Here is a 23,941-nt window from a genome sequence, read left to right on the forward strand (position 1 = left end):
ATACTATCCCGATATCGTAAGTATTTGGTCTTACATTTAATTTACTTTCAAAAAACTAATACCAATTTCTGACTTTAATATGTTTAAATTATAAATAATATTAATAATACATAGATATACAATGAGTAATACTAAAATATAAAATTTTTATTAACTCGATATGTTATTAACTTACTAATCGTGGTATTTTCTTTCTATTGACTTCCTCTCTCAGTATCGGTAACCACATCTTACTGCATTCTACCGCGGAATTTGCGACCCATTTGTTTTCATTTAGCATAATTAGAGCCGCTTCTTTGATTTTTCTCTTTTTACTATCTGATTCTTTCAGGACTATACTTGAATCTCTCCACTGAACTTTATGTTCATTATCCCATGCATGTTGACATATTTGAGATCTATCAAATTCTCTATTTTAATATAAGACTGATGTTCACTTATTCTAACGTTTAATGGTCTTGATGTTTCACCTAAATAAAATTGTTCGCATTCACAAGGTATTTTATAAATACAATTCTTTGTTCTTTCTTGTTCACTGTTAGGTTTAGTTTTAGATAGAATAGATCTCAATGTGTTTGTTGTTTTGAATGTTGAATTTATTTCCTATTGTTTTAAGTTTCTCGGATAGTCCTTTTATATATGGTATTGATATTTTCCACGTATTATTTCTTGTGGATGATATAGGATCCCGTTCTACGTTGTTCTGTTCTATTCGATCCAGTCTTGACAATTCCTTACTTATAAACGATAACGGATAATCATTTTTCAATAAAACAGATGTTAACAGTTGTTTTTCTTCTAACAATGAATTTTCGTTAGAACCAGTAATTTTGGCTGTATCATATAAGGATTTAATGATTCCCTTCTTAACGTTGATTATGCTCAATGAAACCAATTGTGTCGCAAATTCCTCGGTAGAATGCATTAAGATGTGGTTACCCATACTGAAAGAGGAAGTCAATAGAAAGAAAATACCACGATTAGTAAGTCAATAACATATCGAGTTAATAAAAAATTCTAGTATATCTATGTATTATTAATATTATTTATAATTTAAACATATTAAAGTCAGAAATTGGTATTAGTTTTTTGAAAGTAAATTAAATGTAAGACCAAATACTTACGATGTCGTGATAGTATCACGAGGTTTTTTTCCTGGTTTTCCCTCATGATTTACTATGGAATCTCTAACGCCAGAATTTTAGTGTCATCAATGCATTTAGTTGTCTTTTTAAAGCCAGATCACATGCTATGATTTTTTTGTGACGGATATTCTTGAGTTGGGATTGATTTCATGTAATCGAATGAACTATCTTTTAGTAAAGTCGTCCCAGGAACGCAACTCATAAATATTGGCGATATCATTTTAAAGTCTTCTACTTTAAAATGTATAATATACGTCTGAATTGCCAATATAAATGAGTCAGATTAAAAATTATTAGAAGAATTTTTTTACTTAGCAACAAAATTTTTGTTTATTTTAGTAGTATTTTGTATTTTGATAACGAAACTCTATTTGGGCTTCGAAACGTTAATAAAATCATTTTTTTGGTAAAATTGTGGCTTATTTCCCATTAAAAGTAATTGATTATAAAAATGCAACAAGAAAATAGCTTCAGAACAACTTTAAGTTTATTGTATGCGTTCCCAAATCACAGTAACAATCCGACCATTTTGGCTAGTATCTTCTTCTTCATGTACCATGTCCTTTCAGAACGTTGGTTACCATCATAGCTATCTTAATTTTATTCACTGCCACCCTAAATAGCATGCTAGTATAAACACAATACCAATCTCGCAAGTTCTTCAACCATGAGGTTCGTCTTCGTCCTGGACTGTGTTTGCCTGCTAATTTTCCTTGCAGAATATTTTGCAGCAACCTATATTTGGGACCTCTTTTACACGACTGAAATACTCCAGCTTTCTCTGCTAGATGCTTTTTATAATCACAATAGTCTTGCTGAGGCGTTCTAGTATTGTGGAGTTTCGAATCTTCTCCACCCAAGAAACTTTTAAAATTCCTCTATAGCACCACATTTCGAAAGCCTCAAGGCGATTTAGATCGATTTTATTCACAGTCCAGGACTCGACACCATAAAGTAAGCCCGAGAACACGTAGCAGCGAAATAGGCGAATCCTCAATGCCAATTTTAGGTCTTAAAAGCGGCTCTGGCCTGCTCTATCCTAGATCTAATTGTGACTTTCTGCGTTACAATTAAATTGCTGTCCAAGGTAAACGATTTTATCGACTTGCTCAAGTTTGGTGTTATTTACATATATAGACTGTCTTATATTCTGTTGTTTACTTATTACGAGTATCTTGGTTTTCCGTATGTTCAGATCCAGACTTGCCTCCCTACAACTCTCAACGCCACGACCAAGTAGTGTTGCAGATGACTTCACCCTTCACTCTGGCTAGTATAAAAAGGCAAAAAGCCAAAAAATTAAGCCTTAATTCAAAAATGTTAAATCTGTATAAGTAAATAGTTTAAAAAGCACCTCAAATTCATAATAAAAGTCACTGTTAGCTTAAAAATTGGTAAGAATTATCCACAACCAACTGACAGAAATTTTAATGCGTCAAAATATTTTACAAACTTAAGCTTATCTACCAGTTGGTAATAGATGTACAGCAAAACACATCCACAAGCATGCTGTAAATTTTAATAAAGGTAGTTAAGTTAGTTGCATGCGTTTGTTAGTTCCTTATGTCATTTTACACAATATATTGTTAAAATATTAAATAGGATGAAAACAGTCTGCTGAAGCAAAACGACATAAAGAAATAAGAAAAGCGGATACTTCTGCTCAAGGGGATAAACGGGGAGTATATAATGGGGGGGGGCTAATATATAAAAGTATGGTTCTTTGTAATTATATAAATTAATAAAACAAATTACTTACGTGTTCAGGATTTATTGGTTAGTTTTAAACTAGACGGAGCGTTTTTAAAACCTCAACTATCTACCCAAAATAAAAAATCTGTCTATTTTGCGTAGATGAGCTGTGGTTAGAAGAAGGTTAAGTTTACTAAAAGGCTAAAATAGTTAGTTCAGTTCAGTAATCTATAAAAGAGGTTCGCTAATCAAAAAGTTTGGCGTCAGAACTAAGCTTAAACATTGTTTAACTCTCTTAAAACTGTCTGTTATAAATGTTGTGGGAAGAAATTTCTAATACAACAAAAGTGTTAAACATTTTAACAACTTGTGTATTTATTCCCGAAGAATTTATAAGGCTATAGGAATATAGGGAACATCTTGTTCTTGTAGTGCCTATTCTTTTCGGATGTTGGCGACCATCATAGCAATCTGTACTTTGCACACTGCTGCTCTGAAAAGATTTGTAGTTGTTATGTTTAACCACGTACGTAGATTTTTCATCCAGGAATTGTTTTGCCTTCCTGGCCACCGTTTTCCTTCTACATTTCCCTGTAGATTTCTTCTTCTTTTGGTGCCTATTCGTTTCGAATATTGGCGATCATTCTGGCTATAATTATTTTATTAACTGATGCTTTAAATAGATTAGTTGTTGTTGTGGAGAACCATTTCCTCAGGTTCTTTAACCATGATATTCTTCTTCTCTCGATTTCTCGCTTTCCGAATACTTTGCCTTGAAGGATTACCTTCAACAATCTGTATTTAGTGCCGTTTCTCATTATGTGTCCGAGATATTCTAACTTTCTCCTTTTAATGGTATATATCACCTCTTTTTCTTTCCCCATTCTTCGTATTACGGTCTCGTTGGTTATCTTGTCCGTCCATGATATCCTTAGGATTCGCCTGTATAGCAACATCTCGAAGGCTTCAAGTTTTTTCTCCATCGTTTCAGTGAGTGTCCAGGATTTAACTTCGTAGTATAATATTGAGAAGATATAACATCGTAGGAGCCTTACTTTTATCTCCAGATTAAGTTTGTGGCTTTTAAAGAGTTTGGCCATGTTACTGAATGCACTCCTAGCCTTCTGTATTCTACATTTTATTTCTTGTGAGTGATCCCATTGTTCATTTACTATTGTTCCAAGATAGGTATACTTTAACTCGGTCCACTGTAAATTTAGTTGCAGCAATCCATATCTTTCACTGTTCCTCATGATGTGACCGAGGTATTCTTTTTTGCTGTTTTTATTATGGTTAAAAGCTCTTTTTCTTTTTGTATTTGTAACACATTCACGGACACAACTGCATATACAGACACTTATAAAAAGACATTACTGTGTGATTGCAGGTGGCGTCTGTGAGAGTCCACTACTCAACTCCGTACAACAATATAGGAAAGATATAACATCGTAGTAACCTGACTTTTATGGGTATTGATAACTCATGACATTGGAATAGTTTAACCATTTTTGAAATACATATTTTGGTTTCTCTATTCTACATGCGATTTCTACGGAATGATCTCAATTTTGATTGATGTTCGTACCAAGGTAGGTGTATGTTTTTACTCTTTCGATTTGTTAACCGTTCACAATGATTCGTCCAAATTGCTGTTCCATCTTAGAGATCATCATACATTTTGTTTTCTTAATGTTTAGTGTAACTATCTCTGACTTACTTCTGTGATGCTATTAATTAACTCTTGAAGGGCTTTAGAACTGTCAGCGAATACCACCGTGTCGTCTGCGTATCTGATGTTATTGATACATTCTCCGTTAATTCGAATTCCGGCTTCAACATCCTCTACTGCTTCTTTAAAGATTTCTTAGGGTATATGTTGAACAGCAGAAGTGATAGTATAAATTCCTTGTCGGATCCCACGTTTGACTTTGCTATTATTGGATTCATTGGAGCAAATTTCTTCATTTTTAACTGTGGGTTTTACCTGTTACCTACCTATACTATAGCGATAATAGTTCTGCACATGTATGTGGTATTATCTAGATCCAAATCTGTTACCGGTTCATCGTCATCAATGACATTGCAGCTAATCGTGAGCTAAAATCTGTTCAATTTGGCTACAAGCAAGGTGAGGTCAGTGGAAAAATCTGCATTATGTAGTTTATCTGATTTCTGGTACAATTTTTTTTTGACAATAATCAGCTAGTGTACGCCAGCCCCAGAGAGCTGGCGTACACTAGCTGATTAAAGCCTTAGTGCAATTGTTTTTGCAAAATCTGGAAAAGTCACTGATTTAAAGCTTTACTTTTAAATTAATTTTTTCCTAGTGCTGTCCAGTCAAGTTTACTTTTCTGAGCAGTTCAGATGTCTATTTGTGTCGCGTTAATCTTATTTAATGCCCCAAATACACATATATCTTTCAACAACTTCTATGGACAATTTTTCAATTTCTAATAGCTCATTTGAGACGATATTTATGTTTATCTTCAAACTGAACCTATGTATCACGTGCTGTAGTTGCTGCAGCATAACTATGGCTCCCCTAAGTTGTCTGCTATGAGAACAGTGTCACTACATATGAGAAATAATTTAATTTTATTCCATCGATATTATCCAGCTGTTAACCAGCTGTTCAGCCCCATTTTAATAATTTAACTATGTAATGAGGATAAAGCAACACATACCAGAGATGTGGAATCAAAAGTTGTTAAAACGTTATTAATTTTAATAATTTACTGGATAATTTATAAATTATAGCATTGTTTAAAAAAGAATAGTTGGTCAACGCAATGAATAAATTTGTTTGATTCTTAATTGAGACAGTCACCAGGTGTCACCACCATTTCTGTCAGGGTCGCAACGTCATGCGTAACTACAACAAATCCAAAATGCATAGACACTAAGTTGGATACGACCCTATTCATAACACATCAACTCGCATACATATTAGTCCATTCTTTCACGGTTTTTGCTCTAAATTTTAAAGAACCGCTTGGATTGACATGAAATTTGGCATACGCATAGCTTACATGTCAAAGAAAAAAAATGATATTGTGCCGATGTGTGCTTTTGCCCTGGGGGTGACTTTCACCCCCTCTTGCGGGTGAAGAAATATATGTTCAAAATAAGTCCGGAAATGGATAAAATGACTAATTTTAAGTAACTTTTGTTCTATAGAGCTTTTTCACCAAGTCAACACTTTTCGAGTTATTTGCGAGTGAATATGCTAATTTTTCAACAAAATAACTACATTTTTAGACGGTTTTTCGCAAATAACTCAAAAAGTAAGTATTTTGTCGAAAAAAACGTTCTTAGCAAAAATATAGCCTGTAAAAAAGTAAAAAAAAGGTGTACGCGTTAGGTCTCTGGACCTCGTAGAACCAGAGTTATAGCCAATGAAAAATAGATTCATATTCAACAAATTTCAAATAGAATATTTCGAAGTGTAATATCCAAAAAATTAAGCACTTTTTGGAGAAAACCCATTTTAACTTTTTTAAAGTGTTTAAAAAAGCTTTATTTCTGTTTTTATAAAAAGTTTCTAGCATTAAATTTAAGCAAGTTATGCTCAAAATAAAGTTGGTCCCTTTTGTTTTGGCAAAAAAAAAATCGGGAAGTCCGCCCTCTAATTAGCAACTTAAATGAAATTAATCGTTACCGCTCCACAAATTATTTTACTTATTTTGTGTTTATATGATCTGTAAGTTTCATCGATTCAAAGTGCTTATTTTTGAAAAAATTTGATTTTAAAGTAAAATTTTTAAAAAAATTTATTTTGAAAAATATGCTTTTTTTTTCAAAATAACTTAAAAATTGTTACGAGATACCAAAAATCTCGAAAAACAAAAAAAGATTAAGATTTGGTGTTTCTAAATTTGCATACATTCGTGATCAGTGACTCGTTCAACCCCTTTTAACTACAGTCCTTTCAAAAATAAGGACTTTGAACCGATGAAACTTACAGATCATATATATACAATACATATACACGAGTCAAGAAACTTGTGAAGTCGTAACGATTAAGTTCATTTGAGATACTAATTAGTGGGTGATTTTCCCGATTTTTTAACCAAAAAAAAAAGGGACTAACTTTATTTTGAGCGTAACTTGTTTAATTTTGATGCTAGAAATTTTTTTTATAAAACAAAAATGAAGCTTTCTTTAAACACTTTAAATAAGTTGTAATGAGTTTTCCCCGAAATGTGTATCATTTTTGGTTATTTCACGTTAAAGTATTCCATTTGGAATTTGACGAATATGAACCTATTTTTAATTAGCTATAACTCTGCTTCTACTAGGTATAGAGACGTGATATATACACTATTTTTTTTTTAATTTTTTACAGGCTATATTTTTGCTACGAATGTTTTTTCGACAAAATACTTACTATTTGAGTTATTTGCGAAAAACCGTCTAAAAGCGTGGTTATTTTTTGAAAAAATTAACATATTCACTGGCAAATAACTCGAAAAGTATTGACTTAGTGAAAAAACTCTATAGAACAAAAGTTACTTAAAATTAGTTAGTTTATCCATTTCCGGACTTAACTTTGGACGAATATTGTTTCACCGCCAAGAGGGGGTGAATACCACCCCCGGGACAAAAGCACATATCGGCACAATATCACTTTTTTTCTTTGACTTGTTAGCTATGTGTATGCCAAATTTCATGTCAATCCAAGCGGTTCTTTAAAATTTAGAGGTTTTGCAATATTTTACCGTTAAAGAACGTACTGTATTAAGAAAAATACTTACCGTATTAAGAAAAATAAATATATGGAAAAATATATTTATAAATTGAATTAATGATATCATGCTACTATACACTATTCATATAATATTATGACATCATTAATTCAATTTCTAAATATATTCTTCCATATATTTATTTTTCTTAATATGTATGCAAGTTGGTGTGTTATGAATAGGATCGTATCCAACGTGGTGTCTATGCATTTTGGATTTATCGTAGTTACGCGTGACGTTGCAACCCTGACAAAAATGGTGGTGACATCTGGTGACTGTCTCAATTAGAATCAAACAAATTTATTCATTGCGTTGACTAACTATTCTTTTTTAAACAATAGTAATAGTTCCCCAATATTTTTATTCTTGGGAACGTAAACCATGAACGCTATTTTAAGAAAGCCAAATATATTATTTCTCTAGTCTAATCTGCAAACTAATTCTCTTCAAGGAAGCATACAAGGGAAAGGATGAAAAATCATGGTTAACATGCTAAAGAAAAACCTCTACACATTATTTCTATATCTAATAAGTATAAAAACTAAGTCTATGTTGAAGGCAGACATATCCCTTAACAAGTAAAACAAAAACAGAACAATAACAGAACTAACAGAAAAAACTTTTCTATGAACGCTCTACTACTGCTCTAGACGCAACACACACTATACCTCGGCAAATAAGTTGTCAGAAGAGACAACACTATAAACTACTGTAGAAACTATTATAGAAAAAAAATTGTACTTCTTAAGAAATATCATATTAGTTAATCAATTCAACCCGATACAAAAATCGTTTTATAAACAAAACTTTAAAAACTAGTCTTTTCTTCTAAATTTGCGTATAATATTTTAATAAATTACAGAAGTTTCAGTAAAAGCGCCTCTTTTTACGGATTCGTCTATTTACAGGAGGGTTGCTAGATGTTCTGCTCATCCTAGTCTTCCTATTTTTTTCCTATTTTACGAGATATTACGTTATTACCACCAGATAACTGTTTGTAATTGTGAAATATCTCATAGTTGTACCTCCTCCTCCAAGAACCGTTTTCACAGATGCCACTGAATATTCCTCTCAGGATTTTTCGTTCAAATATGAGCAGAAGGTTTTCATCTGTCTTAGAAAATTTTCCATATTTCCCATATGTCAGCACTGGTAGTATAAGGGTTTTGTATATTGTTATTTTTGTTTTCTGGCTTAAGTTCCTACTTTTCAGTCCCAAAATAGCATTTGTTTGCCAGAATTATTATCCGTTTGATTTCTTCCGTTATGAAGTTGTCATTGGTCATCAGAGAGCCTAAGTATATGAATATTTCCACTACTTCAAAAGTAGGGTTATTAACAGTGAATTGGGGACAATGTTTCTCACTCACAATGTTTATTGGAATAATGCATGTGTTTTGTAAGCGTTTCTAAAGTTACTCTCTGTTTGTCCTATGTACATTTTCCACCAATACTAAAAACGTTCAGTCTTACATTGATTTGTGTTGTTTTTATGTATTTGGGACCTTCTTTGGGAAAATTTCTTAACGAATTATGAAGAATGTACACTACGTTCATCAATCACCCATAAATAGGACACTTAATTGAAGAATTAAAAAAAATGCCTTAATACAGAAACTGGTGTAAATTTAATAACATGTTTTTCCTTAAATTTAGAAAATCGTAGTTTTTAGTGTTTTAGTTATAAGCATTATATTACAGCTATGTTGAAAAACACAGTAGACATTATAGAGTTATAAACATACTTCCTAGCTTATAGTTCAATAATCCGAATTTTAGCAGAAAATAAAAAGTTTCCATGTTTGTATATAAGTATCTACAAAATCAAAATCAGTTTAATGAAGATTTGAATATTAAGCTCTTTTATATTATGTAGCATTTTTTTCATAACTAACCATTATAGATGTTTTTATTATTGTATACAAGATGTGGCTTAACATCTTCAGATTCTTCGTAATTTGTTATTAATCTTATTTATTAAAAATTGATCATCAACACTGATTCATCTATTTCTTAGAAATCATCGTACTTATAGAAAAAGACTTCTTTTATATTTTTTCTCCAAATTTCACTGTACGTCATCAATGTATTGTATTTTTTGATAATGAGATAATTTGGTTTGTTTGATATGCCCCTACTATATTATTACTGATCTTCCAGAAATATGACAATAACTCACAGTGAACAATTTAAATGTACATTTACATATAAAAACATTTTTAAATTAACATTTCATCAAATGTCCCTTACCGCGTAAAAGTTATAATAAATTGTTAAGGTGATACAGTAGCGATCAACAGGTAGTCAAAACGCGTTCCAAGATTGCGGCTGTAATTTTGAATATTTTTTCGACATATTTGGCACACGTATTCGTAATATAATAAAGAATGGCGGTACAGAGCCCAATTTGAAAAATATATTAATATGTGGAAATTATTCTGTAATTAAATACAATATTAAAAAAACGAGCCTGTACCGACATTAAGAAGAACAAAAAAATACACTTTCTTCAAATAAACTTTTTTATCCGATGCCTAGATTTTGTGTCATTTTGGAATTACTAATGAAATAAAAAATTTTAGTAGTTCCAAAATGACACAAAATCTAGGCATCGGATAAAAAAGTTTATTTGAAGAAAATGTATTTTTTGTTCTTCTTAATGGCGATACAGGCTCGTTTTTTTAATATTGTATTTAATTACAGAGTAATTTCCACATATTAATATATTTTTCAAATTGGGCTCTGTACCGCCATTCTTTATTATATTACGAATACGTGTGCCAAATATCTCGAAAAATCATTCAAAATTACAGCCGCAATCATGGAACGCGTTTTCGCTACCTGTTGATCGCTACTGTTTCCTCTTAAATATTTTATATCAAAAAGTGAAATTCATTTCTAAAATTTGCTTCCCCGTATAACAAGAGATTTACACAAACTGTTTAAAAATTGGCGCAGTGAATAGGATGCTCAAACTGTAATAAAATTGGCGCAGCGAATAGGATTATCAAACCATCCTAGCTTGGATACAATTTCTAGCTAATTTAAACTTTTTTCAATAAATATATAATTTTCTATAGACCGCTTTTTTTTATAAAGAGAAACACAATAAAAATACCTGATCAATGGCGTATAACGAAATTTGTAGTAAAAATGATAAATATTGGAAATCAATATTTTAATAAAAACATAGTCTAGCAAGACAAACTGCAACTAAGATAGACAAGACAAATACTATGAAAATCACAAATAAATCTCAGTATCTATCCCATTCCATATATTTTTCTTCCACATGTTCTTCCTTGAGCTGTAAGTATTGGATTTCTACCGATATGTAACACGAAGTTAGTTTATAAGTCTTTGAATAGTACTAGTAGTAGTAGTAGTAAAAAACCCACAAACTGTGGTAAGTTTAATTATTCCTTTTTAATTCGATTATACGATTTCTTTTCTATTCCAGCGTTCTCAATATACGCCTAATTACCGAAATAATTATGTCACCAAATTCTACGATACCATTTTTTCTCCCCTACCTGCCCTTTTTGTATTATGAGATGCAAGCCAGTGTCCTTCGATTCTTTGACTTTTGAAGTATTAAGGTATCTTGTATTTATTGAGTTATTAGTATTTAGTTCGTACTTGTCCTACAGCTTGGCCCTTCTTCTGTTCTGCCTCCGTCACAGGTTCTTCCATTAAGAAATTTCCAAGAAAGAAAATGCTACTTTATTATCTCCAGAAGTATCGAAAGAACTCAAATTTAACTTAACTTGAATTATTTAACGGAAAGCATTTATTATTCTTGCCTTTGTATGTCTTCCACTAGAACTATAAGTAACATAGTATTTATTTGTGATTATTTGTGATCATAGTGATTTGGCTGTATTTTTACCTCTATTCTGAGTTATTACTTTTTGTCTGTATTTTTTAACTAGCTGTAGTAAACAATCCCATAATATGATGTGTGAACAGAAATGTCACGTGACTGCAAAATGTTTTTATATATTTTCAAAAACTCTTAGCCTAACTAAATAAAGTACACGCAAAAATATCAATGTTATAAAAAACAACAAATACGAAAACTAAAATTGGTCTGCCTACAATTCATAGATAGAATATTCGAAAACTACTACGTGAAGAAGTGCTCGTACACAAAAAAAAATAAAAAAAAACAAATTAGGGGGGGTTGTGATTGGTACGCGGTAGTATTGCAAGTGCCGAGGTAGTTGTTGTGTAGTGCCAAGCCATCACGACACCACTGCAGTGACCCGTTTAAACTAGATAAAGGTTGTCTTTTGGTTCGACTAAGACAAAGAAAGACAACTCTCGACGAAACTCTAATACATAGTTGGATACGACACGTCAGCGGTGACGTCATAGTGTCATTGTTTTTTGAGGTTAGGTCCGAGTTTTGACTACAAATAAGCCGAACGAGCTATTTTAATACCATGTTAGTTCGTTTTAAGTTATAGTCTAGGCGGAACCTGTCGAAAAACAGACCATAATGGACATTTGCCATAGTTTATTTTTTTTTGCTGGAATTACTTTAGGATGCGCCTTGTATCAATAATTACGATATGCCTAGTCGCAAACCTTGTACTTAATTTTTTATTTCGCGGAATACGCGGGCCGATCAGACGCCCGCGTATTCCAGTCTAAACCTCAGATTCATATAAATTTCAAACTGCTGCGTTACTTTTTTCTGTTTTCCGTTCACGCTAGGTTATCCGATCGACTCTGCAGTGGGAGCACGCAAAATAGAATTCTATTTTAGTGACGTCACGCTGCCTAGCAACCGTCGATTCTCCCATTATGAAATTCTATTTTGTGACGTCAGCAAAATATAATTCTATTTGGCGTGCTCTGGGCCCTGACTTTATCCTGAGGCTATCTGGTAGCTGGTAGGCTATCTGGTCGTTTTTTTTAAATTATATATAACATTTATTTTATATACAGTAGGAAAAATGAAAGAATACCCATGAACGAACCTATAAAACACGCTGTATTTTCCTGTCACCGTGTCATACAAAAAATTGGCCAGCCCAAGTACATGTAATAATTATTATTACATGTACTTGCGCTGGGCAATTTTCTTTGTGACACGGTGACAGGAAATTACAGCGTGTTTTATATGTTCGTTCATGGGTATTCTTTTATTTTTCCGACTGTATAACGTTTTGTGTGTGGCCTGTTATTAAAAACTTGTTTTTATGTTTTGTGTAAATCGAAATTATTATTATGAGGTACACATTTAGTGCCAATGCACTAGAAAATGAGTTACAACAGGTTGTTTGTTATCGAAGCCATTGCAATGTTCCGTGCAAAACTGTGGTAACTCTGTTATTAGAGTTACAACAGTTTTGCACGAAACTTATGTTCAAAAACGCAAAATAGTTAAACTGTTGTAGTTGTGATATTTCGCCGGTTGAGCATTGAAAGTTACTACAGTTTTACATGGGATAGATATGCATGTTTACAAGCGAATCCCATGATTATGTACTTCCGTTTCATAAAATTTTTGACTTACAACAGTTTTGCACTGATGGTGCGGTATCTCTCGAGTTATAGTCAAAAATATGGGCGCAAAAAGCAAACAATTTTCGTTCTTTTTCAGATTTTGTTAAATAAAAAATTAAGCAAAAGGACTTGTATCTTGATGGTTGATAAAGAGGTACATACTGAAGTGATACCAGCAAAAAATAGACTCCTATGGAAAATATATTTTTCAGACCAGATCTTGTCTGGACCATCATTATTTTTTGGATTATTTGAAATCACACACAAATATGTACAAAAATACAGAAGTTTGAAGGACAAATTAAATATTTTGCACTCATTTCTCTGTTTTTTTTTTCTATAAACTTATAAAAAATAAAATAATAAATAAAAATTTTTGAACATTTTAAAATAAATTCTTGTGGAAATAACATAACAAATTCCGTTTATTTGATTTCTAGGCAGATCTAACCTAAAAAAAAACAGTATGACGTCACAACTAATGTGACATATGACAAATGAAAATTATTAATCGTGTTTCTGCATAGCAAAAACCAAAAATTGTAATAAAATATCTTAAATATTAAACAAAAATTACGAAATAACGTATTGAAGCAACAAAGAAAGTGAAGTATTCGTAGAATATGTACAAAAGCATGCTCGAACAAAATACCAAAAACTTCAAAATTGTCTGTCTTTGTCCTAAGTATATAGCAACCTTGTCTTGAATAATCTTGGTAGTAGTGACCCACCTACGGTTAACCAAGTTGTCCCTATACGGGTCCCTAGGTTGTCTTTTCATAATGTCGGACTCCGGGGCCTCATAAGCCAGAGATATAGCAGGCACCTATAGAGAAAGATGGCGGCGCAACCAAGACAAAAGTTAGTAGTAGGAATAATCGTGCACCAAGTTTGGTCGTTTTTTTAGTATTTAGATTGTTTAGAATAGTGTGTAGAGGGAACAAAGGGTAGGGATGCTATATTTAGAGGGACGCGGTTCATGAAGAAGCTTGTTGTAGTGCAAAATGAATAAAAATGAGGTGCGTGAATCGATGAATGAGATACGTTGGATTGAAATGAGGTTAAATTGAAAGAAAAATAATTTCTATAGTTCTATCTCTATATATTTCTATAGTTCATCTAAATCTCTAATTTTTCAATACCCTGAGACGTTTTTTGTAATACTCATTCCAATTAATGATATATTTTACTTTAATCTATTAAAAACCTTAAAAAGAACTGTCTTAAACACTTACATCCTCGTGTAAAGTGATTATGAATAAAATAATCACATAAACCATTTGCGAATACTTCCACTCCATCTTTCAAATGAGGAATACTGAGACGCAAGGTTCCATCTGCTCTCATACTGCTCGTTAATAAATCAATCCATGTTAATAAAGTGATAAGACAGACACCAGTGGGAAAAAGGTCAAAGGAAAGACCAAAACTCAGACGTATGGAACATATGAAACAAGATCTGAAAACCTTAAAGATTACTAACGGTAAAAACAAAGAAAATAACAGAATGCAGTAAATCCTGGAACAAGTTAATGCCAACAAAGGATTGTTAAGCTAACGATGCTGATGATGTGTACATGGAATTACACTCAATGTCAAGAGTATAACTGCCCTGTTAAGAATAGAAGTCGTAACTGACAAAATCCCTATTTTGAGATATTCCATGTTTTAGATTTGATTAACTGCCATCAACTGTAATGACTCATTAAAAATCTTGTTACAACATCGCAATATATTTTTTGAGTACAAATTTAATGAGTGCGTGCAATTTTCTTTCAGAGTATTTGAAATTAGACTTTTGATAGATACGACATTTAATCCTAACAAATCATAAAAATAAGGTAAAGTAAAAAGTCTTATCTTAATCAAAGTTATAGTTTATTAAGATAAACAAAATAACATAAAGTCATAATTAGTTTTTTTAATCATGTAAAGCTCCAGGTTCCATTGAAGTTGGTAAATTATTCTAAAACGTTTGTCTGCTTTTAGGCATGTGTTCACACAGTTTGGATATAATTACTTGTTTTCTTTCAGCCGTTATGCCTCTAGGAATGGAATTGGGTGAAGGTTTTGTCATTCCGTTTTGCAATCTTTGCATTCAGAATGTTTACTTCACTTTCTGTCTCTGAGGTGAAGCTGGTTTTGTACGAAAAAGTATATTTACCTATAGAAAAATTTACTTGAACCATTTGATTTAGGTATGGCCTGGTATTAATTTTATTCAGTTTATATGCAGAAGTACCATCTTGTCATTCAAAAAAGTCAGCTAATTCCATAACAATTACTTTAAAAAACTTTTCGACCTTCTAGATACAACACTAGCTGTGGTTTTCCGTTTGGTTACTTGTTCAGAGCGTTATTAAAAATAAAATTTTTCTGTTCGTCTTTTTGCAATTTCCAAAATTCTCCATTTATTTCTGTTCGTCTCGCTTCTGTAATTTTTTCGGAACATCTCCTCTTGCAAGAGATACAAGATGGTTTTACACGGTGCTTAGCAATTGTGGCTGTTAATTTTCTTTTTTTTTTTCTCATTGCTAGGCTCTCTTTAAATTTCTTTCGTTTACGGATTTCCCCTGTTTTAGTTAAATTGTCGTTTTCTGCCCTTTCAACAGATACATATATCTACCAAGATGTCTTGAATAAAATGGAGACAGTCTTCCTTATCTTCTTCTTCACCTTTGGAATCAGATTCTTCAGGAACAACATTTGCAGCTCTCAAAGTTATATCACTAATAATCTTCACTTTATTTTAACCTTTTATGTTTAATTTCGGTTCCTCAATTTCTTCCGTCTCTGAATCTGACAAAATAAAATCGGGGTCATTATCATGCTGAAGTTTCGGTTCCTCACTTTCTTCCGTCTCTGAATCTGACAAAATAAAATTGGGGTCATTATCATGCTGAATTTTCGGTTGATCACTTTCTTCCGTCTCTGAATCTGACAAAATAAAATCGGGGTCATTATCATGCTGAAGTTTCGGTTCCTCAATTTCTTCCGTGTCTGAATCTGACAAAATAAAATCGGGGTCATTATCATGCTGAAGTTTAGGCTTCTTCACGACACGTCGTCGTAAACTATGTATTTTCTCTCTTTGTTGGTTATTTAAAATATGCAGCATTTTAAATGCTCTGCTATTTCTGTCCATTGTTACTGGTTCAGTTAATAAACTTTAATGTAAACACACTTAAAAACACTATAACAATAAGATTAATACTAGAAAATCAGATACGCCGAATAACGCTTACAACCGGTTAAATTTTAGGTTAAGAAACTAAAAAGGCGGGAACACTATGAATAATTATATAGGTTATATCTTCCTACTGTTAGAATATTTTGTCGAAACTACACAATTGTTAAGCAAATTTGTCGTAACTACAAATCGTCTTGTGAAGATACGACTAAAAATGTTAACAAATGGAGATTCGACAAATTGGCTTAACATAAACTGTATGAATGCAGATCCGACAAAATTTTAAAATGGAATAACTTATTTTTAAACAGCAGATATGCCTTTCATTCTTAACATATAGGTAGAGTATTTGGCTATCAATGTGTTGGCGTTATAACCTAAGAAAACTCAAAATTGCAGATACGACTTCTATTCTAACAGGGCAGATAAGTATTCATATGTTTTCCATTTTTATCCTCTAACTTGGAACTACTTCTGCTTCTTCTACTTAAGCTGCTATTGACCATTTTTTGACAGACCAACTGAACTCCTTACATCGAACTGTATTCTTAGCAACATACTTCCAATTTGTTACCTGGGTGGTTTACCTTTGTAAGGTCTCCAATATTGGTCTTTTTTGTCTAGCAGTGTGGCTTGTGAGGCTACATTTGGGCTTGGCAATTTTTCTTATATCTTCGGCTTTTCCAGTTGTTCCTCTTTCTATCTGACAGTCTTATAACTAACATTGCTCTTTCTGTTGTGGTTAGTTTATTCATATTTGCCTTGATTAGGATCCAGGTTTGACATCCATATATTATGATAGGAAGGATACACTGGTTAAAGACTTTGCTCCTCAAGTATTAAGGTATTTTGCGGTTCTTAAATATCCAACTTAGTTTTCCAAAGCCTGCCCATGCCAGTCTTGCACTTCTAGTGATTTCCGCACTTTGGTTCTCTTATTTTCTGAATCGACTACAAAATATTTTTGTCCAGAGATTGTCTTAGATGAGCCATAATGGACCATTTGCTACCGGCAAAAAGCCTAGATCAGAACACAACATAACTCAGAGATCAGCTAGCGGACTTCTTTACTGGACATACGTGAGTCAAGGGACACCTACATAGAATGGGACTGTTTCATGGAGACTTAAACTGCAGATTCTGTAGCGGAGAACCTAACACAGTCAACCAGATCTTGTATGACTGAGTGGCATTAGATCGCAAGCAATAAACACTTTTTGGAGACTACCAAAAACGTCTGCCACACCTTTACAAGCTGGTATAAGGTTTCAGAATTCTGGAATAGAATATATCAGGGTATTAGGGTATTGGGTATTAGGTATTATCAATAAATGAAAGATGTACAGTAAGCTAATGGTCTGCAGTACGATTTATAATGTAACGGCTGTACGAAGAAAAAACTGTGCCTCAACTTGTCCATTTTTCTCCGTGCCTTCCTAATTTGTTATTAGATAACACCTTCCAGCTGAATTACATCAAAGAACTTGTAGAACATTTATATTTTCATAATAATGATTTATTTTAACATATTCAATGGCAAAGGGGAATAAACACTAAAATTAACGTCACGCTAGTACTCATCTCAGCAGAACTATTGTTTTTGAAAAATTAAGTGAACCATACAGACCAAATCATAGGAAGAAAAAATTTTAGCACCAACTGAAAGATTCAGTTAAATTTTGACCTAGAGAAGCGTGATCTATAAGCAAAAACTCAATACCAACTGGAGCTAGATAAAATAAGTAATTTAGATGAAACTTGAAGTAATAATAACTGACAGAGAATAGCACTGCCTTTATAAAAAGATCTATATACTGTGAATTTAAACAATAACTTGTTGATTTCATTTCTGAACACCATGTATATTTAGATCTTGTTGTAACTTTTGGATTCTACTCGTTATATTAAAGAAAACCAAAATCGTTTAAAATTACTTTTCTTATTATTGTTTCTTTCTGAAACATCCACTGAAAGTTCATTTGCAACACTTTACAATATTATTTATGTTACATTAAATGTGTCACCATAGAAATATATTATTTTTCTACAACTTAACGAATGGAAAGAGATGAGGTGAAGGATGTTGATTCGACAAAAGCCCGTTCAGTTGCTACTCACCACACCATCGGCACAAGCGAAAACCACGTACATGTATGTTGTTACAAGATATGCAGGAGGGTTGTCATATATATTATGTTCTGAATTCGTTTGTGAGAGGTGAAAATATCATGTAGGTGAAGGTGTACTAAGAGGTGAGAGATAAGTAAAGCAGTTTCGACCTAAACTCAACTGTGGAATTTGTTTTCTTTTTATCAGTATCTTTTCTGAGCTGTTGTGAGCTATTGTGTACTCATTGTATACTAATGATTATCATCTATATATGTTCATAACGCACTGAATATCATTTTTTTTAGAAAAATTCACGAGGAAAATAAAGTTCCTGTAGCTAAAATACTAGATCCTTTGTAAAAGGTATATTTAAAAGTCCCTAAATAAGGGTTATATTACACCACAGATCCTTTTCGGATTAAAAATCCATCATCAATGTTAAAAAAGCCATAAAATAAGTATAACCTAATTAATTAAGAAAAACGTGATGTAAAATGTCGACTAAGGTTAAAAAATGCAAGAGGTCATACTTACAACAGTGTGCATGCCTGAACCACCAAAATGTTTTGGGTAAAAACCCTTTAACTTTACTTTTCAACATTTAAAAGGTTTTTACCCAAAACATTTTGGTGGCTCAAGCATGCACACTATTATAAGTATGACCACTTGCAGTTTTTAACCTTAGTCAACATTTTAAATCATGTTTTCTTAATTAATTAGGTTATACTTATTTTTGGGCTTTGTAACACTGATGATGGAGTTTTTAATCCGAAAACGTTCTATGATGTAATGTAACCCTTATTTAGAAACTTTTCAATACCTTTTAAAAGGATCTAATATTTTTTTTAGAAAATAAGGGTTATCAAAACGGTAGCCCCTTTTAAGAGAGATCAAATTCCTTTAAGCCCAGAATTCATCCTTTTTCCTCTTTTTTATGTTCTTTCCGATTAAAAAATAAGATCCGGCGCAAACTTACTAACAAAAACGTCATTTTTTTAGTTTTGTCGGTTGCAATAAATTAAAAATTTCAAAAATTCACACGGATACTTGACGCTTGTACAAATTTTGTCTATCATCTCGTAAATACTGACAATACCATTTTAAACTATTTAACTTTAAAATGTATGTAAGCTATTTGGATTGTTATATTAAGCGAAGGACAAAAAATGAAATTATGTATTAGAAAACTTTTGGTTACCGACGACGTAACAAAAATTTGAATTTTTCAAAAATTCAAATTTTGAATCCAATTTCCGACCAGGAAAATAAAACGCCATCAAAATATTTCTAATTTTCAAAAATTTATTAAAAAATCCTTTATAAAGAGTATACTTATTAAAAAGTCCCTTTCGAGCTACATCACAGAACATTTTCGAACTAAAGAGTTCATCATCAGTGCTACTTACACGGTATATATTAGGGTTGAGCCACTAAAAATATATGGGTGAAGCCCCTTTAAATATTGTAAAGTTATTATTATGTTATATTGTTGTAGATATTAACGTAATAAATTTATTATTAACCCATATTAGTGGCTCAACCATGTATACCTTGTGAGCAACACTGATGATGGAATTATCATTCCGATAACATTCTGTGCTGTAGCCTGAAAGGGTCTTTTTAATAAATATACCTTTTATAAAGGATCTTTTAATAATTTTTTGTGATTTATCGAATACAGCCGACTACAGGAAATTTATTTACTTGTGAATTTCTATTTTTGTGTAATTATTGTATGTATAAGAAAACACGCAGATGGTATATCGGTAACATATAAAGCTATGCCATCTATGCGTAGATGTTGTTACTAAAACAAACAATTACAGAACGTAAATCTTTCAGCAGGACACAGGTAATATACATTGAAGTAAGTGTGGCAACTGCGCTTTCTCGAGTCTATGCCAATGGACCGTGATATTCGTGACGTCAAATCAATATTGGCTACTCTAAAACGTTTCCAAACAAAACAAACTTCTGTCAGTGTCAGTTGAATTTACACGTAGTGCTTGTTGCAGTGACGCCAAATTTTATTTTTATTTTTAGAAAGGGAATATATTGCTTGTACCTTATTTAATTTCTATAATTAGGTAAGTGTATATCGGGTACCCGATTGTAAGCATTACTCAGAAAAGACTAAGAGAGACAATAAGGTACAAGCAATATATTCCCGTTCTAAAAACAGAAATCACTGTCACAAACACCACGTGTGAATTCAACTGACAGTGATAGAAATTTGTTTTGTTTGGAAACTTTTCAGAGTCGCCAACATTGATTTGACGTCACGGCTATCACGGCTCGTTGACATAGATTCGAGAAAGCGCAGTTGCCACACTTAACTCAATGTATATTACTCATATCCAGTTGAAAAATTTACGTACTGTAGTACTCAAAGTATGAGTTTAGCGATCTCTAACGAGTAAAAAGCGTTACGTTTGGGTCATTGCTGAAAGTTCCAAGAATTTTACCTGTTCAGTTGAGTATTAAGTCGTATACAAAAACAAAACAATGTGCAATGTGCAATGGTAAAATGGGATGAAGGGAAAAGCAGAAGTTTCGCAGAATGAAGAAAAACGTAAAAGTTCAAGAAATATAAAATGCAGCCGAGCCTTTTCGAGAGGCAGTTAAGTATCGAGCTTAGACAACAGAGCTCGAGTGTTTCAGAAAAAAGTAGGATGTAGCATCGAAGACATTCTATTACCTTTCGTTGACGAGCTTATCACTGAAAGGGTTTCTAGGTCTTCGCTTCATTATATCTGATTCTGCCTCCTCGTATGCCAGGGAAATGGCAGGTACCTGAGCTCGGCCAAACAAATACATGTCAACAAAAAACCAACAAAAAAAAACAAAATGGACGGATGTGAGAGGGCGAACACTCACATGCTTGCACTGCTCCTTGGTTTTGCCTAGTCTGTAGGTAGATGTGTGTCTGATATGTGCGATTTTTTTTTTCAACAAAAAAACGACTACACTTTTTAATCTTTGCTGTTGAATATTAGATATCGAAATATATGTAAAAGAAATTACCAACGTATTACTGAATCGTCACAAATTACTTACAAATCCATATATACATTATTATTAACACGAAGTATGTTAAAACTGAAGTTTACTGTTTTATTATGTTGAAATTTGCAAGTAAGCTACAATTACTGATAGAGAAAAATTATTTATACAAGTAAAAATATAAAAAAGCTAACATCGAAGTAAAAAACTCGAAGTTGTAATTATTAATATAAGTATTTAATTAAAAATTAGATTAGAAATCCAAATGGATTACAAAAGTCCATCTTCAGTAAACTTTGGTTCACTGTCCACTCAAACAGTGGTTGAGTTTAAATGGATAATGTTGTAGAAGCATGTAACAAATACGGCCTACAACTAAATTGTAAGAAGACAAAAATAACTATCGTTAGTAAGAACACCAACATAAACGCCCAGATTACCGTAAACAATACACCCCTAGAAAGAGTACAGAAAATATTCTATCTGAGCTGCAACATTAAGGATACTTGGGATCATAGCTACGAAATAAAAACTCGTATTGAAAAAGCCAGAAGCTCTTTTAATAGTCTTAGGCAGATTCTCTGCAACTTATCTTTAAGTATCAATATACGCATAAGAATTCTTAGATGTTACGTCCTTACTGTCCTCCTCTACGGAGTAGAAAGCTGGAGTCTTACAGAAGATGCCATAAAACGGTTAGAGGCGTTTGAAATGTTCTACCGACGTATGTTGAGGGCCTCATATATACATCTCACAACTAACATAACTATTCTCCAGAGGCTGAGAAAAGACAAAGAAATAATTAACACCGTAACGAACAGAAAATTGGCTTACTTCGGCCACATTATACGTAATGATAAATACCGACTACTACAGTTGATTCTACAAGGCAGGATTGAGGGCAAGAGAGGCCCTAGACGTAGACGTATATCCTGGCTGGCCAATCTTAAGAAGTGGACTGGTCTAACGTCAACTGATCTATTTCAAGCTGCTGTGAATATAATAAGATGGATCAATGTGGTCGCCAACATCTCCAGAAGATAGGCACCTTTAAAAGAAGAATCAGACCCACGGCGAAACATGAATTATGAATCAGCAGGTCAAAAAGAAAATAGAGATTTGGAAAGAAAGGTGTCCAGAAAACCCTTCGAAGATGCGCCGACTCCATCTACAGATGTGGTAAACTTCCCTCGCTTTCTTGTGACTGCGGCGCACGGCTCACGCAGAGCATACACAGGCGACCCTTTAAACTTTGTAATGCAACCGAAGGGTCAATCGAATATATAAAAAAACTGGAAATCTATTTGTGATGTATAATGCATAAACCTAAATAATTACCTATTCTGTGATGTAAGCCACCATACGCTAAATAAAATAAATATATATTTTCATTATTCATTACTGATCGAATAGCTGTTTTATACATCCAAGACTTGATCTTTATTTGATGTGTACACTCTTGTGTTAAATACTTGTATAAATAAAATTCTGCTACACTTTCTGTGTTAAATAAACCTATTAACATTACTAATAATCGAATTGCTTACTTCTATCACAAACATATTAATGTTGTTCTCGTTTTTGAATTCATTTAAATATATTTACAAAAAAATGTCAATTCAACAGCAAAGCAAATGACTGTGAAGTGAAACATTGAACATATCGCACAAATAATGAAATTAAACATAAACATAATCCTTATTAATGGTAAAAACTATCGTTTCTAAGACTAAGAACAATACAAGGCTAAGTGCTAAGCAAGGCAACTACGCGTATCGGGAAAAGGGAGTGTATTATTATTGTGTCAGTTTGTTTACAAAAATGTTACAAAAATCAAAAAATTGTTAATTTTTACCCCACTGTTATAAATGTCGTCTGATTCGTCATCCAAAATAACTTAATATCAAACATAAGTTCCATCAAAGACAATATTTACTAGAATATAATGACGTCATTAACTTCAGCCATTATTCTAGGTGTCAATTGTTTGCTTAATAGATAATTATCTACTACTAAAAATATTTCCAATTTGTTATAAACATATTCAAAAACTGTTTCACAACTGCACGAGGCAACTGACAAACATGTCACAGTGGTAGATCTGTGAGCTGATGCATAGGAGAGATTGACAATTAACAATGACATATGATTGGAAAGAAATCCTTTGTAAAAGGTATAAATTTTTTTTATTAAAATCCCTTAAAAGGGCTACATCACAACAAAACGTTTTCGATTTTTATAAAAAATCATCATCAGTGTTCGATAAACTGGATGCTAGCTGAGCCACAAAAGAAAAATATCCGGGTAAAAACCCTTTACATATAATATAGATGCCTTAAAAGTGCATACTTCAATAAAAAGCCCTGTGATGGTCACATGGCAACCAGGATAATGCCCTAAGGTAATGTATTGAGATTTCCCAACACGTGGGATCCAAATTGAGTTGATTACATTTCAATGACTTAATGGCAACTCAGTTGAAATGTAATCAACTCAATTTGGATCCCACGTGTTGGGAAATCTCAATACATTACCTTAGTAGG

The 23,941-nt window shown here is 32.6% G+C and overlaps 1 protein-coding gene across 10 annotated transcripts in view; it reads right to left on the reverse strand.

Annotated features, from left to right (window-relative positions):
* The window catches only part of LOC114330533 (sodium/potassium-transporting ATPase subunit alpha), a 247,778-nt gene that overhangs the window by 13,983 nt on the left and 209,854 nt on the right, over positions 1-23,941 (reverse strand). For 7 of the 10 annotated variants that reach the window (XM_028279892.2, XM_028279938.2, XM_028279949.2 and 4 more), the window contains one exon: positions 13,828-13,922. The exons of 2 other annotated variants lie outside the window; for them this stretch is intronic. In XM_028279892.2, coding sequence (XP_028135693.1) covers positions 13,828-13,922 — 95 coding nt within the window. Of the gene's footprint in view, positions 1-13,827; positions 13,923-21,093; positions 21,189-23,941 lie in introns of all 10 variants that reach the window. One more of the 10 variants, XM_050654189.1, reaches the window with a different exon arrangement.

Source organism: Diabrotica virgifera, chromosome 6 (genome assembly GCF_917563875.1).
Source record: "Diabrotica virgifera virgifera chromosome 6, PGI_DIABVI_V3a".
NCBI lineage: Eukaryota > Metazoa > Arthropoda > Insecta > Coleoptera > Chrysomelidae > Diabrotica > Diabrotica virgifera.